The sequence below is a fragment of the Gavia stellata genome, chromosome 25 (genome assembly GCF_030936135.1).
Source record: "Gavia stellata isolate bGavSte3 chromosome 25, bGavSte3.hap2, whole genome shotgun sequence".
In the NCBI taxonomy this organism is placed as follows: domain Eukaryota; kingdom Metazoa; phylum Chordata; class Aves; order Gaviiformes; family Gaviidae; genus Gavia; species Gavia stellata.
In genome coordinates, this window is record NC_082618.1 from 12,380,105 (window position 1) to 12,397,845 (window position 17,741).

The 17,741-nt window shown below is 42.5% G+C and overlaps 1 protein-coding gene across 2 annotated transcripts in view; it reads left to right on the top strand.

Moving 5' to 3' along the window:
- SGSM2 (small G protein signaling modulator 2) overlaps positions 1-17,741 on the top strand; it is a 61,694-nt gene that overhangs the window by 35,437 nt on the left and 8,516 nt on the right. The window contains exons 5-17 of one of the 2 annotated variants that reach the window (XM_059829078.1): positions 860-927; positions 1,430-1,575; positions 1,991-2,125; positions 2,588-2,712; positions 3,756-3,823; positions 5,576-5,736; positions 6,307-6,436; positions 7,908-8,042; positions 11,450-11,600; positions 12,152-12,216; positions 12,673-12,818; positions 13,267-13,395; positions 17,376-17,558. In XM_059829078.1, coding sequence (XP_059685061.1) covers positions 860-927; positions 1,430-1,575; positions 1,991-2,125; positions 2,588-2,712; positions 3,756-3,823; positions 5,576-5,736; positions 6,307-6,436; positions 7,908-8,042; positions 11,450-11,600; positions 12,152-12,216; positions 12,673-12,818; positions 13,267-13,395; positions 17,376-17,558 — 1,642 coding nt within the window. The remainder of the gene's footprint in view (positions 1-859; positions 928-1,429; positions 1,576-1,990; positions 2,126-2,587; positions 2,713-3,755; positions 3,824-5,575; positions 5,737-6,306; positions 6,437-7,907; positions 8,043-11,449; positions 11,601-12,151; positions 12,217-12,672; positions 12,819-13,266; positions 13,396-17,375; positions 17,559-17,741) is intronic. The other variant, XM_059829079.1, reaches the window with a different exon arrangement.

Below are 17,741 nucleotides of genomic sequence, written 5' to 3' on the forward strand. Positions count from 1 at the left end.
ATTCTAAAGCAGATGGCTAAAATAGGACAAATTAATTTCTCCATAGCTTTCTTACAATATATTTTAATGATCTTTTAAAAATAGTTCAGGACACACCATGTTGTGAAAGCCTTCTTTACCTGCAAACCCAACACAACATTTCTTCTTTACGATATCAGTAGGTGAGCCAGTCAAACTCCATTAGAGCTTTTAGAGGAGATTCCTGCATCGGTGATTTCTAGGTAATCCTAGCAACTGCTTTTCCTCTGCCTGTCAAGTTCGGAAAGTATATGGGGTTTGAATCCCTTTGGTCCTATCTCTGGCTGTTTAGATACACAGTTTTCATATTGGCCCATTGTGTGAGAGCGTGTATTTGATAATCACAGCAAAATTCTGTTGCTGGAATTTTTATGTTGGAGCTGTAACTAAAACCAAGCTTTGAAAATGTGTTCTGCTTCACTACATATGCAGCACTCCAGATGTATAGCCCAGATCCTGTTTTCAGGATCTTAGAACCCTAAACTCTTAAATCTTCCCTTTTATATAGGTAATTTAACTGCCTGGATTTGCTCTTGAAATGGGTGTTTGGCCTCAGTTTTTATTAAGTATGAAGTCTGACCTGGAGCATGACTTCAGTAGTCATGCTTCCCCCTGCACACACCGTCGACTTCCACTGGACTACTGGGGGCCGACAGCAAAGGCTGAAGGAATTGTCAGCTTAATAGCAGCCTGTCTAGCTTCTCTGCCCTTATCTCTTTTGCTTCCTTTGGCATTCTTTCTGGTGAGCAGTAACGTGTGCTATTTTTAAAGTCAAGGGACTCATGCTACTAGGAGGCATAAGAGCTTTTAAAGATAACCGCCGGTGTTCTTTTATTCCTAGTAAATATTATGAAAAAGAAGCTTTACTGGCAGATCCTGTCTGTGGCCCAATACTGGCTTCTCTCCTAGGTATGTTCTTGCAAAGTTACTTCTTCTGCTAAAGAAAATAAATTGCTTCTCAAAACATTTTGTATTACGATAGTGTTACAAAAGGTGATTTTTCTCTCTAGCATGTAGTTTAACTATTTATAATAGAGCAACATAGAAGATGTTGTTTTGTGGCTTACGAGACCAGTCATCTGTTTTTATCATTAATTATTGGTTGGATCAGAGAACAGAATGGGAATGGCTTTTTACTGAATACTTGCTAGCAAATTGTAATTGCTAATGCTGCTGTGGCAGGGTATTGTGTCCTACAGGAATATTTTCATACAGCCCTAGATAATAGGACCTGATGTGTTACTACATGTATTGTCTATGTTATAGGCTGATCCTGTAGGATCGTTAAGTGATTATTAATATTCACTTGGCTTGAGAAGGAAATGTCTCTTTCAGTACTTGGCCAGCAGGATAAGACTAAGTATGTTTCTGAACAGACTCGGAAGGTTTCTCTCTTGGGCTTTTTTCGTAGTTGGACCATGTGCTCTGGAGTACACCAAGCTAAAAACAGCTGATCACTATTGGACAGACCCTTCAGCAGATGAGCTTGTTCAGCGACACCGGATTCATGGAGTACACGGCCGCCAAGACTCTCCTTCGAAGCGCCCAGCCCTGGGAGTAGGTATTTACTGTGTAGCTGTTCATGAGTTAAGGCACAGGTTGACAATAAAAACAACCCCAGGAGGGAGAGATCTGAACTTCGAACAACCTTTCTTTTCTCTTCTGTAATGGAGCCTTTATCACAGATTAGAAGGCCATTTGGGCCCAAATGTCCCCTTTATCTGTATGTAGAAAAGTTTGAGATCCAGTTTTAAATTCTATGCCTTTTGACACTTGTGATCAGACCAGGTACTGCCTTGGTCAGGGATGAGTAAGAGCCCAGGTCATTTCTCTGCAAGGTCTCCTGGCTCCAGAAAGAAGTTCCACTCTACAGAGATGAGTGTAAATGGAACTGTTCCTGTTTTATTGGCCTACCAGTACAGTCATTCCCGTCCTACCTGATCAGCCTTCACTGTGTTTGTGTGTGTGCTAGATCCGGAAACGACATTCAAGTGGGAGCACATCAGAAGATCGCTTTGCTGCTTCGGCAAGAGAGTATGTGGAATCTTTGCACCAGAATTCCCGAACACACCTCTTGTATGGGAAAAACAACGTCTTAGTCCAGCCGGTGAGTACATTGGGTCTCAGGCCAATACACACAGCTGCTGCCTGGCTGTGATTTGAGAATTCAGTAGTATAGGTAAGAATATAACCTAGGCTGGACAAGTATTCGCTTAATGTCTTGTCCTTGGGACAGTGCTGCCCTCCCACTTGACTATATTATGCTGAGGTAGATTAAGATGTGACGAATGCTTTCACTGCCTGACCAATGTGAACTGTGAAGTGGCTATGTAGGTAGGAACAGCCATACTGGACTGTATTTCATAAACCCAGTGACTGTTCTGTGTTTTTTTTTCCCTCTTTCTAATAGCAGTATTAAATACCGGTACTTTTGGTGTTAAGGTTTCCCTCGGCAGTTCCTAGATAATGCACTGCTTTGGAACTTGTGGGCATAGGAAGACTGGAACATGACAATTACAGTTGTGCACTTGAGTCATCTGCATTGTCTGTTTCTTGCTTCTATGAACAGAAAGATGACTTGGAGGCAATTCCTGGGTATCTCTCCCTTCATCAGTCAGCAGACAGTTTGACTTTAAAATGGACTCCAAATCAGCTGATGAATGGAACCCTTGGAGATTCAGAGCTGGAGAAAAGGTAGTCATTGCATTCAGGAAAAGATCAGAAGCGTTCACGATGTATGTTTCTTGTATACTTGGCAATATGACATAAGCGTAACAAGGCTGATCTAATTGAAGGGCTTCTGAACAGTGCATAAGTTGAGGTGTCAGGCAGCTTGGGTCCTGTTCCTGTTTTGCCACAGATTAAGCAAGTTTCCAAAGGTCCTGTAATAATGCCCTTGGATGTAAGTCCTTTTCAAAAGGAAAACAAAAGCCCACTTTTCCAGGTGTTCAGGAGAAAAGGCTCAACACTACCTTCCATCATTACAATTCTAGTACTTCCCTTCAGAGGGTCACAAATCACTTGGCAAGCATGCCTAATTTCAGCCTCAAAAGAGAGACCTGCAATGTCATTGTCTTTCGTCAGTTACTCTTCTGATTTGGCATCCTGCTGCAGTGGAAAGACGGGTAAAGTCTTGAACTAGGCAGGTATGTCTCCTCAGGGAATGCTTCCTTCAACCTGGAACAGTGCTCTCGAAGGCTTAATCCACTCCATTCTTTTTCTAAAACTTAATGTGTATTTTTTAATAGTATATTAACAAAGCCCTCTACCCTTGCTTTTATTGCTGAACTCTGTCAAGGTTGTTCTCAGAAGGGTTTGGAGCTGTTTCCAGTGTTTCATCTGTAAGCATGAGCCCCAATGGATTTACACCCTGCTGTCAATAAATCACATGTGCATGACAGCCCTGAACCTGGCTGTCCTGAAACCCAGCTACAAGACCATCATGAAGTCTGTGCCCCAGGCATTTTGATCTTGGCCAGAGCATTGTTGTAACCTGGTATGGGGCGGTGGTGGGGAGGGGAAGAGAGAAAGGGAGGTTATGGAGAAGCTGGTGCTGGATATATCCACTGTGGAGAACTAGTTCCTTTGCCTTTTACTTGACTATTAATTTACCTTAATTGACCAAATTTAATAAGCAGTTATTAACTTAGCAGAGTCTTTTTATTGGGTGCTTGGAGCCGCAAGCACTCCTGAATATGGAAAAAAAATGTTTCCTGCACTTTTTCCTTCCCTATTAGTGTTTACTGGGACTACGCATTAATAGTGCCACTCAGCCAGATCGTCTGCATTCACTGCCATCAGCAACGTAAGCATAAACCTTCTTCTCATGGGGCCGCTCCCAAAGCCCCTTTCTGCCAGGTGAATGTTAATGCTGCTAATGCTGCTACCGTTTTATATGGTGCCTGTTAGGGGTTTATTGCAAAAGGAGGCAGACCATTTTTCTTCTTCAGATGTCTTCACTGAAAGGCCTGGTAAGAACTCCTCTGCCTAACACTGCTCCAGTTGTCAGTTGCTTTCTATGTTCTTTGTTTTTTCTGTGTGCTTTGATTTTCTGAGTCATCTGTGCAGAACAGCACTTAGGGAAACTGTCAGCGGCAGGTATTAACATAGAAGCTTTGGCTTTATAAGCATGGGCCTCCATCCATTGACTGTTACAAAAAAGGAGAGGGGGGAAAAAAAGCAGGGGGGGGAAAAGTCTGTCAGCCATGTCTATAGTGGGATCATCAACCTGTAGAAAGGGAGTGCATGTAACCACCGCCACCCTCCTCTGACCGTCCAGTTCTCAGTAGCCCATGCTGCTCAATGTAGGGAGAGAAATCTGGAACAAAACATCTCTCCCACTGCTTTCCTTGCCACGAGCCTTAAGTCAAAATCACAGAGCAAAGACAAAGAACATTTAAAAATTATATTTGGAGTCAGATTTGAGTTACAGGTGGACTAAAGGACCTTTTGAACTAAAAGCCTGTTTTAGAAGACAGTTTATATATATTGCTTTAAAAAACGTAAGCAGGAGAGCCGCTTGAACAATTGTTTTTCCTCCCTCAGTGTCCTTAGCAATTCTAACTAGTTATGGACGTATGGGCTTGAGTGTTAAAATCTAGAATCCTAGCTGGTAGAGGATGACAGCGGCAACGTTAGGTCAGGTCCCTTTGCCTCACTTTGATCAGCTTCCCAAGGACACTTTGTGCCTGTCCAGTATTTCACTGACTGGTCAGATGCATCACCACTCTGCTTTGTGGCAGTTCCTTAGGAAAAGGGGGATTAAATGACAGACATAAAGCATGACAGCCTTTGTTGTTCTTCACTGAGAAAGCTGTTTCAGCATCAGGTGCCAGGCATATACACAACATGATTTTTGTTGTTTGTACAAGATGACAGACACTTGGCGGTCCTGCCACAGCACCTGGCTACCAGACTGGAACTTGCACAGCCATGCTGTGGAACACTTCCCGCTCTCAGAGATCCCCCCCTTTACCCAGCTGGCTCCAGATGCCTCATTCATTCAGTTTTGGAAAAGGAAATTAAGAACCTGATTCACTTATATTCTTTTGAAATTGTAAAAGATGCAGATTATTATGCTTAAAAGAGCATCCAGAGCCCAGGGTGGTTTCCCTTATTTGTGCTAAATTTCTAGTGACAGTAAAGATAGATGAGAAAAATTTACAACAGGGAAGGAATGTGACTTGCTAATTCTCACAAGAATAAAGCTGACAGCCTCTGGTTATATCAGTTAGGTTGATTTTCATTCTAAATTGTGTGTCCTTTGTCGAGTTATGTCATACACCAGAGACTTAGTCTAGTTATTCCTTTATTCTTTATGATATTAGTGTTCAGAATCACTTTAAATGTTTCTGCATGAGGCCTGTCATAGTTTGCTTGTATCTTGAGCTTCTTTAGGACTAAAGGACTGAGATCATCCCTAGATCACAGCGTGACTTACAGCAGTTTATTTATCTACTTATAGATGATCACAAATAAGATTTACTTAGAAGGTAAGATCAAAAAATAGAGGTTCTTATGTAACTGTGTGGACTCCCCTTGTCCTCCTTTGCAGCAGAAAGCAGATGGACATTAGTCTTGGTGAGTCAGGATGGAACTCAGAGACCTCCGCTACACTTCCCCCAAGGAGGTCACCTCCTCGCGTTTCTCTCCTGTCTGGAAAATGGTCTTCTGCCTCGTGGTCAGCTGGAACCACCACTTTGGTCCCAACAGGGCAAGGTACTGCCTTTTCTGATGAGCTGTTTGTAGTAGGTAGGGCTGATCTTAATGTCTTTGTTCAGCCAGCGTCCTGCTCCACAGAGTCTGGGCATTGATTTCCAGCTGCTTTATCATAAAGTGGGAGGCAAAATAACTCCGTTTAGTCCAATTTGATTCTTATACAGATAGTCCATAAAAATTGTTCATACCTTCATTACCCCATTGAGCAATGAACTGGAATCTGCTACTGTATCAAAATATGAACCCAAATGATAGGGACCCGAGACTCAAATGGACTTGGACTTACTTGCTGCCAGAAGCTTGGATTATTGAGGAAGCTGGTGCCCAACTCCCATGGATTACAAGAAAAAGCTGTGTTTTAAGTACACGGAAAAGTGGTGTTAAGTACACGGAAAACTAGTGTTAAGTACCCCTAAACCACCTGCTATATTGATTCTACTGTTGTTTTCTCCCTCACCTCTTCCCAACACTGAAAGTTTAGTTTTAAGATGCCAAAGGTCTGAAGTACTTAGTTTGTTGTGCTCTATTAGTCACTCATAGCTGAATGTATGGAATCATTATTTTCTCTAGGGTAAGGTATTTCCAAAGCTTCGAAAACGGAACAGCAACAAATCAGTGGACCTAGAGGAAATGCCAGCTGAAGACACTTCTACAGACTATGTGTTCAGAATTATCTATCCAGGACACAAGCACGATAACAGTAAGTGCCTTTGTTCTGCTCTGTTAAAAAAACCAAACAAAAAACCAAACCAAACCAAAAACCTAAGAAAACCTTGAAAATAATATCCTGGGAAGTAACTGAAGGTAACAGACAAGCCAGGGTTTTGGGCTTTTTTTTGGGGGGGGGCGGTGGGGCACGGATGGACACACGTATCACAGAATTTCATGGTGTGGTAACTGTGATCAACAGGTACAGCTTACTGTAGGTTTCCTTAATGCAGTGAAACTTGTTATCTTAGTGGAAATGGAGTTGAGGTGGGGAACCTTATTTATATTTACTCTGTGTTTTGCAGAGGAAGTTTTCAAAATACTCCCCTGGGCTTGCAAACTGAGACTAAAAGCAAAAAGATTGCTTGACTAGCCAAGAGCAGTTTTGCTCCCGAAGTGAGGATATTTTTACTGGCCACACTGCTTGCTCATAATGTTATTATTAGAAAAAAACCCCATAAACTCAACTCTTAAAGTACCCCAAGAGCTCCCTGGGCTAAGTTTTCCTGGCTTGGAAGCAAGAACTTAACAATGGATAAATAAAGGTCCTTCCAAGGAACCTAAATGAATTCCCAAGCACCAAACCACCTCATGTCATCAGTGAATACAAATTCCTTACATGCAAGAAGGCATTTGAGCTAGTTCTCAAACAGCATGTTCGGTTTTATTCCCCTTGGCAAAGAAGCAAGAATTTCCCAGGAAGATCAGACCCTAAAGTTTACAGGGAATTTGGATTTACTGCTCATGTTGGGACTTACTGCAGCTGAAAAAGCAGAAATCTCAACTGAACCCTCCTTACGCCAGGGGACTTAACCACAATGGTGGCCATGCTTTGTTAGGGCTTCTGGATTTGCACAGGTAAGTTCATGCACACACCAGCAAAAGCATGTTCTGCCTTTGCCCAAATCAAGGGGACTGCAGATTCCGTGGGCACATTCAGCACAGACCTGCCTGTTGAGTGCAAGACAGAGAGAGCTGGCTCCTGCCTCGGGCTTCCTTAGGAGGAGGCCTGTACCTTGCATGTTTGCAGTGCCAGGCAGAGCTGGGGAGCAGAACGTTTGCTGTCCAGATGCATCTGGCACAGGTTTCAGAGTGGAAAAGAGGCCGCAGCATGGGCATGGTGAAGGAGAGAAGCTAACTGGAGCCTAGAATTCCCATGGAGTTTTGCTAAAAAGCATACTCACCTACTGCAGGCTGGCACTGGGACCTTTCTCCATTGCCATGATGTGACGTGTGTGCTCTGGGAACACAGCCTGTGCACAATCGAAAACCAGCCTGTGTTTGGTGCAGCATGCTTTTTTCTGTAAGAAACTAATTTTTCATACCCATTTACAGGAGCTTGTGCCTTCAAGAAGAAGGCAGGATTCAAGTCCTTTGTCTTTGCTGAACATGTCCTTTTGAGCTTTCCCGCAGAACCGAGTTCTCTCTTCTTATGCTCCTCTTTCACTATTTTCTTTGAGCAGTAACTATTAACTACCACCACTTAGCTGCCAGCCGCTCTGCCTCTGTTGACGATGATGAGGAGGAGGAAGATAAGCTACACGCAATGCTATCAATGATCTGCTCTCGGAACCTCACAGCTCCTAATAGGATGAAAGGTTTTTATCCTCCTCCCCCTGTGTCCCAGAGCTCTATTGCAGCTCGTTCCACTGATGCACACAACAGTGTTGGCATTATTGCAGGGAAAAAACATTTCACTCATGCCATGAGATCTAGAGATTAAGCTGACTGTGCAGAGAGGCTGGGAATATGCTCACAACCTATGGGAAGTGGAAACAACAGCATCTTCCCTCTCCTTTGAGTGTGTGTGCTGCTGAACAGACAAACCTTGTCTCCTTCTGGAGCTTCCTGCCCCACCTTCATAAAAGCTGTCCTCATGAGAGAAGGAGGGAGTATAACAGGTCTTTGTATTCTCCCTCCGTGAGTTAGTCGTGTACAGCATAACAGACTAGGGAGGGCTGCCTTGTATAGGAAGGATCCGAAATGAACCATTACAGAAATAGCAGTGATGTGCTGGGCAAAGTCAGAAATGGAGTGTGCCTGCGTAGAGAGAATAGGGCAGAAGTGTAGTGAGCTACAATTTCAGCCCGAGGATGGTTCAAGTATGCATGCTCCCACACTTTAGATACCTCTGTAAGGTAGCAGAAGTGTGCAGAGAAGATAGTATGGAGGTGCAATACCTTTCTGTGGTTGGGTGCTTTCACTCCACTTCTTCCATTCATAGGCGAGGTGGGTTTCAGATGAGCACCTACAAGACTCCACCCTCCAAAAATTTGTCATCCAATTCTTTTCCCAAAGCAATTCATGACAGATGTATTAAGCTGGTACTCTCAAGAAGCATCTGTATTAGCAAGCATTCAGGATCTAGTAGTGTAGTTCTGGAGACTGAGAAGTCCTTGCTTTCACAAAGGAAGAAGCTGAATGGTGAACAAAATAATCCATTCCCCAGGCCAAACCGCTCCTGCACAGCTTGGATTCTAAGGCTTGCAGTTGTTCAGCAGACAGACAGGTGTTGTCCAGGCCTCTCCACTCATTCATGTGAAACCTCTCCCCTTTCTAGGCTTACCAGTTCCTGCACAGCTTCAATACCGCCAGACTTTTGGCCTTGATACCTCTTGAGTGCATGTGCCAAATATGGCATGCTCCTGTTATAATCAAAACAACAGCCTCCGCCTCTTCCTAATAACTGGAGTGTCAGCAAGAACAGAATCTTCTCTGTTATCAGCCTGTAAAGTAGCTGTCAAATGTTTGACATCTGCAGAGGAAGTAGAAAGGAGAGCAACTGCTTGCAAGTTTGGCTCTTGTCTGTATTTCTCATTCGTTACGTTAGCATGAACATGCTTTTTCTGGTATTTCTGTTTCCTAAGAAAAACACCATGTCTTTTGCCTCCAGATAAGACACTCATACCTTTAAACAGCGGAGCAATGATTTTGGTTCCAAATGGATGTTAGCCCTGGTCTGGTGGGACTGACCTAGAGAGAATAATTGCCCTGCATCTCTGTATAGTGCTTAAGTTCTGTTTAGATAGAATATGAACATGTGTTCAAGGAGATCCTCCTCCTTTCTTGTAGGCTGCCCACACACTTATCCCAAGGTAGTAGCCCCTAGAAGCGGATAAAGCCCAGCCCAAGTTAATAAAGAGTTCTTGGAAGGTATGGATGAAAATAAACTCCAAAAATACAGTGTTCCCCTTGAGAAAAGATACTGTTTTAGGAAGTTTCTGTGTGTCTTAACTGATCGTGTCTGGATGTGGGTGATAATGGAAAAGAAGGTCTAACACTGCCACATACACATGTTAAGAGGCTAACGCTGTGATCTAAAGCATGAGAACACAATTTAGTCTTTAGTCAGGTGATGGAAATTTTAAGTTATCCCACTAGAAAGGCTGTCAGATACCTGCTTTTGCTTATTTAATCTTGAAGGTTATGGTAGAGTTAGGAATATGTCTGCTGTTTGAGTAGTGATTCTTGCTGAACTAGACTGGATTGACTGTTGTCTCTCCAGCAGCATCCCTTTTAAATAATGACAACACTGTTGTAGCAGGTTTGCTAGCCATTTGCTTTTACATTTTGCAACATGCTCGACTTTTGCATGTAGCTGAAGTTACAGATAACACCACTACAATTCAATAAAAGATGCTGTTCACTCTAATTCTTCACTAATTCAGGTACCTTTCATCTGAATCTTTAGGTTCTGTGGGGTTCTTTCCTTGTTTCTCTAAAAAATAAAATACTAAACTGAAAAACCCACTTTTCTTGTCTGTAGAGGGGAGGCAAAAAATCATGATCTAAAACTGTTTGTCCAATGGTTTTTATTTGAACCCAATAAGAAGCTGCGATAAATACTAGGTCATTCAGCTCCTTCCTGAAGAATTAAGGTGAAGAGCATTTTTGCATCACACTTTGTTTTGTGAAATGAAATACACGTGACTGCTTCCGCATGAGCCTGTGCTTTTTCTGTTAACAAATGTTTTTACTCCACTCCTTCTCACCTATGCCCACTTTCTAATAGGCACTACTAAAATGCTTTATGCTACCTTGATTTAAAATGCATGAGATGGTTTGGAATTGCCCCTACCACCACCCAACAAATGTATGTTTTGAAAGCACGGCCCAGGGGACTGGATTTTGCTTACAAATGTTAATTTAGTGACATACAGTGTTATGGCATTTGCCTTAATTTTAATCATGGGTGAGCTGAAAGGCCAGTTATTTATTATAAAACAAAAAACCCACGCGCTGAAATACCAGCTGGGAAAGCTGAAGCCAAGCTTTCTGAAGGCAACTGGTGACTTTTTGGGGTTGCCTTCCCGTAGCTGGTTAAAAAGGCAAATAGATTTGGTGGAGCAGGGATAACTCAAGAAGCTGCACTGTACTGTTGGATCACATTTTCCTGCAGAGTATCCTGCTTTTATAAACACCGTGTTGACATTAGTAGGACTGGAACTATCCTTCTGTGCTAAGTATTTTAGGATCTGGTTCTGAGGGGGAAAGAAGCATCTTCTGAAAATAACTGAATCAATTTGTCTTAATTTCTTTTATGCTCGAACTTTCACTCTAGCTGGACTAGCAGTTACATGGCTGATTCCAGGAACTGCAAAATGAAATTCTGAGACCTGAATTAAATAGAAGGTCAGGTTAGATGATCTATTCTGGCCATAAATAACATCACCATAGTATTACACAAGAACCAGTTTTAGTTGTTACTGCAACAGCCTTTTCTCTATGCTCTTGAAACACGAACTGGGATGTGCATGGGCAAGAAAGGGGGAAATGGTGAAGGGATTTGACTTCATAGGAAGTGACCGTGCACAGCATGCAGCTGGTTTAGATGTGCCGTGAGCAGTATTTCTGAGGTCACTAGGATGGTTCTCTCCCTTTTTTGGAATCAAGGTTCAGAGCCTGCTGACAAGTAAAGCATGAAACCATGAGGATGCACAGAAGGAAGAGGGGGAAAGAAGAAAAAAGGTTGATGGCCTGCTGTTTTGTTTGTTTTTTTCCCTAGACACCAGCGAAATGATAGAGATGCAGGGCTTTGGGGCAAACTTGCTTTCATGGCAGCTGGAGCACTGCAGCCAAGGCTCCTCATGTGTCTCCTGTTCAACGGGCAGCTCTCCCTACGATGTACCCAGCTGTTGCAACTGCATCCATGATAGGTAAGCAAGCTGTGCAGAGAGCTTACCTAGGAGGCTTTGTGAACGCTACCGTTAAAAGCGGGAAAGTTTTACTGGTTGCAGCACCAGAGACAGGGAGTAACAATTTTCAAGTAGTTTCTAACATAAAAAGATGGAGTTATACAGCAAGAAATTTAGTTTATTAAACTACTCTCAAGTCACATTGTGATAGAAAAATTGCATCTAGTTTAGTTCTTTTGTCTAGTTTAATAAAATTCAGCTGTAGAAGCATTTTCTTTAACAAGTCATTACCAATTACAGTGAAGGGCAACAATTCATCTAATTTGACAAGGACCTTTACAATGCACCTGCAGCAGTTGTAGCTACATGTGCCAGGTGAATCTGTTTAGGGCTAAAATGCTGGTGGGAAAATGCTTTAAAAAGCATAATTTGTCATTACTGTTGTGCTTTAGCTAAATAAATCTTGGGTGCAGAGAAAGAATTGCTATATGTAGGTCCTAGGGATCAGCATAAAATTCACAACGATCTCTGTCCTCATGACTTACCATGTTCCTGTTAATGTGTCTCCACAGAACTCCATTAAAGATGCTGTGTGAAAGCATGAAGAGGCAAATAGTTTCCAGAGCGTTTTATGGATGTAAATGAAGCTTCTTATATCCAGCCTTTGTGGTATATGTATGCTTATCTAAAAAACAAGTGATATTTGTTTTAGAAAGCAGTCCAAACCCAAATTTATTGTTGTGAGTCAGATCACCTCAGGACAGTAGGGTGGATGTGACTCAAGTATCCTAGCTTCATAATTCCATTATTTGTGGGGTTTGCATGTGGCAATGGGAGAACTGATGCTTAGTGAAGACAGAATGCAGTTTTACATTGCAGTGTAATGCTCTACTTGGATTTTACGTCTCTGTAAGATTTACTGAATCTTTGGCTCTGCTGCAATTCTTAATTCTTATACAGTACAGTGCAAGTTTAGTTCATATAGGATTATTAGTGGCAGCTTTAAAATGTCACAGGTTTATCTTCAAAAAGGGGCTGCTGATACTAAGTAGATTGCTCATTTATAGAAGTTTACCTCCTGCCCCAACCACAGGGCTTGCCTACTGCCGCCATTTGTCAACAGTGCGAACGCATCTGTCTGCCCTCGTGAACCACACTATTATTCCACCTGACAAACCCTCCAGTGCTGCAGGAGGCCTGACTAAAGAGGTTTGGAGCAAGTATCAGAAGGACAAGAAGGTAAGTAACAGAATAGCTTAATTAAACTAGCTTCCATACACTGCTGTGTTGAGCCCGGTATCCCTTAGAACTGACCCCAGGAAGTATTACAGCTGTTTTCTAGTCTTCACTGGATCACTTCTCTTTCTAGTGAGAGTGAGTCGATTCTTAAAATCTCTTTTATCCTTTGCATCTCTGATGATGGCAAAGATATCAATTAACATCAAAGCAACTGATCTCATGACTCCTCTAGTCTCTTAAAAGTTAGATTTTTTTCACAGGAGGCATGACAACTTACATGAGACTGGATTTGAGCTAGGGCCCTAAAGGCATGCATCAAGTTGCAAAATTTATTTAGTGCCGTGCATGCATTTCACTGTCTTTATACTTGGTATTAAGTGTATATCAGCATGCCTGAGAAAAATAAAGATGTATTACCTTCAGTACCTCTTTTTCCTGACTGCTGTAGAATTACAAGGAACTGGAATTACTAAGAAGAGTTTACTATGGCGGGGTACAGCATGAGATTCGAAAGGAAGTATGGCCATTCTTGTTAGGTCACTATAAATTCGGCATGGGCAAAAAGGAAATGGACCAGGTAAGCACAGCTTTCGCAGGATGTGAATTGTGTTTACAGAATAGGTTTTGTTTTCTGAATAGCAAGTGTTAGGCTTTATTATTGTTTACTATTCCTAAGGGAAGAATGCTACTGAAAACATGAGTGACACATGTAAATAGAGGGATTATGATATCATGTTGTCATGTCTGAAAATTGCTAAAAGGGAGTTCTTTATTGAAGTCAGGAAACCTGCATTCAGCCTCTGCCTGTGACACGCGCTTGCCCTGAGCAAATCCTGTTTTCACAAATTTGTCACTTATAAAATGGGGAGACACTGATATTTGGATAGTAATTTGAGTCATCCCTCTTTTATGTGGTGTGTTGGCTGAGTTATACTTCAAAATGCTCTTTGAAATAACTACTTTGTCTACATGATACTGCAACTGCATGTATGGAATTCTCTTGGAGCTGTGAACAGCCTTGATGTGCTTTCTGAAGTGCACTTGGAGTTACTGTCTAGAAGCTAAAAATACCCAGAGGAAGGATTGATTTGTACATTCATTATGCTTTTGCTAGACTTAAATAAGATGTGCCTCTGTAAAACACAAGGTGCCATTTCAGATCAGACATGATTCTTCTTAATATCTCCCATGCTGCTGCTAACATTGATCAGTGAATAATTGCCTAGGTTATCTCACAGCCTTATTTCACAGTCTGAAACTTGGCATTAAGTATATAGTTTCCATTAATGAAACCACAATTTGCCCATCTCTTAGTTATATTATCTCCCTTTGCTAATCTGTTTATAGCAATACCAACTTTCTACTTTGCTGAGTGCTTTCATTTGTTGTAATTACTGGGCAAGTACCTTGATAACAAACCATTCTGGTAACAAACAGGGAAAGCCGGGCAAAATGGCAGACAGTCATGCCTTCACTCGGCTACGCTTACTGAACAGAAACTGGATGCGGTCCTGAGCCAGAGTGCTGAGAAAAATACAGCAATACTCCAGTTCCTTACTCCTACATGCTTTCTGTAAGCGTCTGCTAGGCTACACCAGCCTTTACCTGATCCAATGTAGCTGCTGTTATGAATGCTGCGTGGCCTTTTTACTGCGGTCCTGAGCCAAAGCTAATATATTACCCTCAGGTGATGCGCAATAGGCTCAGGTTCATACCATAATGCAGCTGTACAGCTGATCATGTGCAGAGCAAGAACTTTAGTGTAGGCCTACTGTGATGAGCAGATCGGGTGATGCCACTGCTACTGCAAAGGTCTCCTGCAGTCCTTGGGCTCCTGCATAGTGGGAGCACCAGTCTGCCACTACAAACCCAACGCTGCCGCTCATCTGACTCCTTGACTGTCGAGGAAAGGGATGTTCTCCTTTGCAGAGCCACAGGACTGTACTAAGACACTGCCTGTGGGTAAGGTCTGGATTTGTACGTTGGTGAAACATGGCTTTTAACTGACATCAAGAATCACCCAAATGTTTGCTGAACTGTCCAGAACAGTAATGAGGTTTGCTCTGGAATATAATTAACACATTCATCTGCTTTTCTGTTAGTGTTATTACCAGGGAGGTAGCACTCATGCAGTAGCTGATCCTGTTCTGGATTAAATGGTTAAGGAGTGGTTTATAAATCAAAACGCTTGGCATTTGCTAACTCCCAATTACTTTATATTCCAAGGGATAGTTTATATCCCTGTGAGCACCTGCAGATCAGAAGGGCAGCCTGACCTAGAGCCTTGCAATAGGAAAATCAGCTGTTTTGCAAACAGTGGGCACTTAATAAGCAGCATTCTTCTTACTAAAAATTGCTACAGCAATTTTATTTGGTTTTCCTCACAGTAATCTTTATAAACCAGTTCTGAACATGGATGGAGAAATATATCCCTTAACTGTTCAAACTGGGTCGCAATCCAGATTCTTCACCCTGAATCCAGTCGACTTTGTAGGTATTTATATTTAGATTTTCCGGCTATAGTGCGTACATCAAGAATGAGCACTGCTGAGGCAAATTCCTGCCCTCCCGTGACATCAGCATCAGACTAAGACGAAGTACCTCAGAAACCACTGAGGGCAGCAAGTCCTGCTGGTTGCTTTATCTCCTGAAGGCCAGGCAAACCGCCTCGGAAGAGAAGCAAATCCAGATACCCAGCCAGGCTGATACACTGCTGGAAAGTGTGTCTGTTCTACAAGGGGACTTGTTCAATCACCCCTTTTCTGAATACAGCACAAGTTGAAAAAAGAAGTCCTCCTAGAGCACCACGTGGACTGGTTTGCTAACTCTTACTGTCTTGGTGAAAAAGGGAAGGCCCTTCCAAACACTTCTATGAATTTGCCTCAGAGCTTCAGCAGCAGTGGTCTGGCTAATTCGCAGCACTTCCAGATGCAGCGTGAATTTATTACGTTTGCATTTGGTGTTCCATTCAATCTTTTTTTTTTTTTTAAACTCAGATTTTCAAGAAATACAGGATATTGGAGGTTTCTTGCATAGATTGCATTTTGCTGTCTCTATTCTCCACAGGTATATGAACCATCAGATATATGATCCATGTGTAGAAATAGAAGGTGTGTCTGGAACTGAAAAAAGAACCCAGATACTTAGTTTTTAGAGTGGGAGATCTGGAGCCACAATTCATGGACTCTAGCCCCAGCTTCAAAGGGCACACGCATGTATACAGCTGGAACATAAGAGATTTGGCAAAAAGAGATAAATACTTGAGTCCATTTGTATAGTAGGAATTACAGTAAATTAATAAAGATATGTTGCAAGGTATAAAAGATCTGATCTGCAGAATGCCAGCTCCTATAGGAAATCTTTTTCCCTCTGTTTCTACCATACTAACACAGGGGTCCTCCAAACCTTACCTGGAATTCTAACGAGCTGCTCAACACTAGTAGTAAATAACAGTAATAACCAACTCCTCAAAGAAATGTGCTGTTGGAGTCTAAAGCTTACCACTGAATGTAAGAGTCTACTAAATGAATGACATGAAAACAGTGATAACATCTGCACGTATAGGAAATTTATAGTGTCCTTAACTGAAGGCATTGTGGGTGATTTACCATCTTTGCCTTCTGATGATATTTTTGCAGTCATCCATCAGTATCTGGGGCACTCCCAAACATGGCTGTCCTCCAGCCTTCCACTAGCTGTTGTATTTTATGATTCATGACTCGACAGCTACCTCAAGTGACAAACAGCCTGCAGCTCTTAGCATGAATGCTCTGGTAGCAAGTCCAGCCAGCAGAGCCCAGAGCCTGAAGCCAACTCACAGTTGCGGTTTCTCTTCAGCGCTTGACAAGTGACAGAGTAGTAAAATTACTACATGTCCCTTAATGGCTCAAGGGGGGGTTTCTGTGTCTGTCTTTCAACAGAGGAAGCCAGTAGTGGCAAAACTCTGTTTTATTACTATGGGAACCAGAGTGGTTGGATCTGGCCATGCGCAGTGCAGCCAGAAAGCTGGGCTGTGTGAGCTGGGATTCCTACTGTGCAGGAGTCTCTTCCAGCATCTAACTCTGTACAAGCTGATGTCTATAAACCTGTGACCTGGAATTCATTGCAAGGGCTATGTTAGATTGGAAAAGAGAAGGAGTTAGGAAGGAGGTGTAATGAAATTAGGAATAATCTGGTTAGAGGCGGCAATTGCTCCATCAGATTGCATCTGACTTCTGTGCGAGGTTTCACATGAAAGCCAGTGACATCTTTTGTTCTTTCCTGAACAATGTCGAAGCACTATTGATAGCATATATGCATGCTTATTTGAATCTCTTCTGGCATCTACAGTGATAGTTTATTCCCTGCAGTAAATACACAACATCCTACTGCTCCAGTCATTGCACTTTCCAGTCGCAGTGAGTGATGTGTGCTCTAGAAAGAGGACTTCAGGATCCTTCAGGCTTTCGGTTTGAGACGTTACACTTGCTTTAGACCTCTCCTTCCTGGCTTCCACTCATTGTTGATGCTATCTTTTGAGGAGGACCAGCACTTCAGGATCTGTCTGTCTGTCTGCAGGTGGATGAAGACATTGCTCTCCGGTATCAGAAGGTCATGGCTGAGTGGAAAGCCTGCGAGGTCATTGTAAAGCAGCGAGAGAAAGAATCGCATTCTGCCACGCTGGCAAAGTTTTCGTCGGGCAGCAGCATTGACAGCCATGTCCAGCGACTGATTCACAGGGACTCCACCATCAGCAACGATGTAGGTAGCCCCTAAGCTAAGCTAGAGCTAAGAGCAGGTCTGTATTTTGGGTAGTCTATCGCTGATCGTAAGCAGGACCTGCCTAGGGGGCTTTAAGGTTCACCTACTAAAGAAGATCCCTCTCTCAGTAGAAGAATAGCTTTCTAGATCTCTTACTTATAGGTCCTTTATTCAAATCCAGCA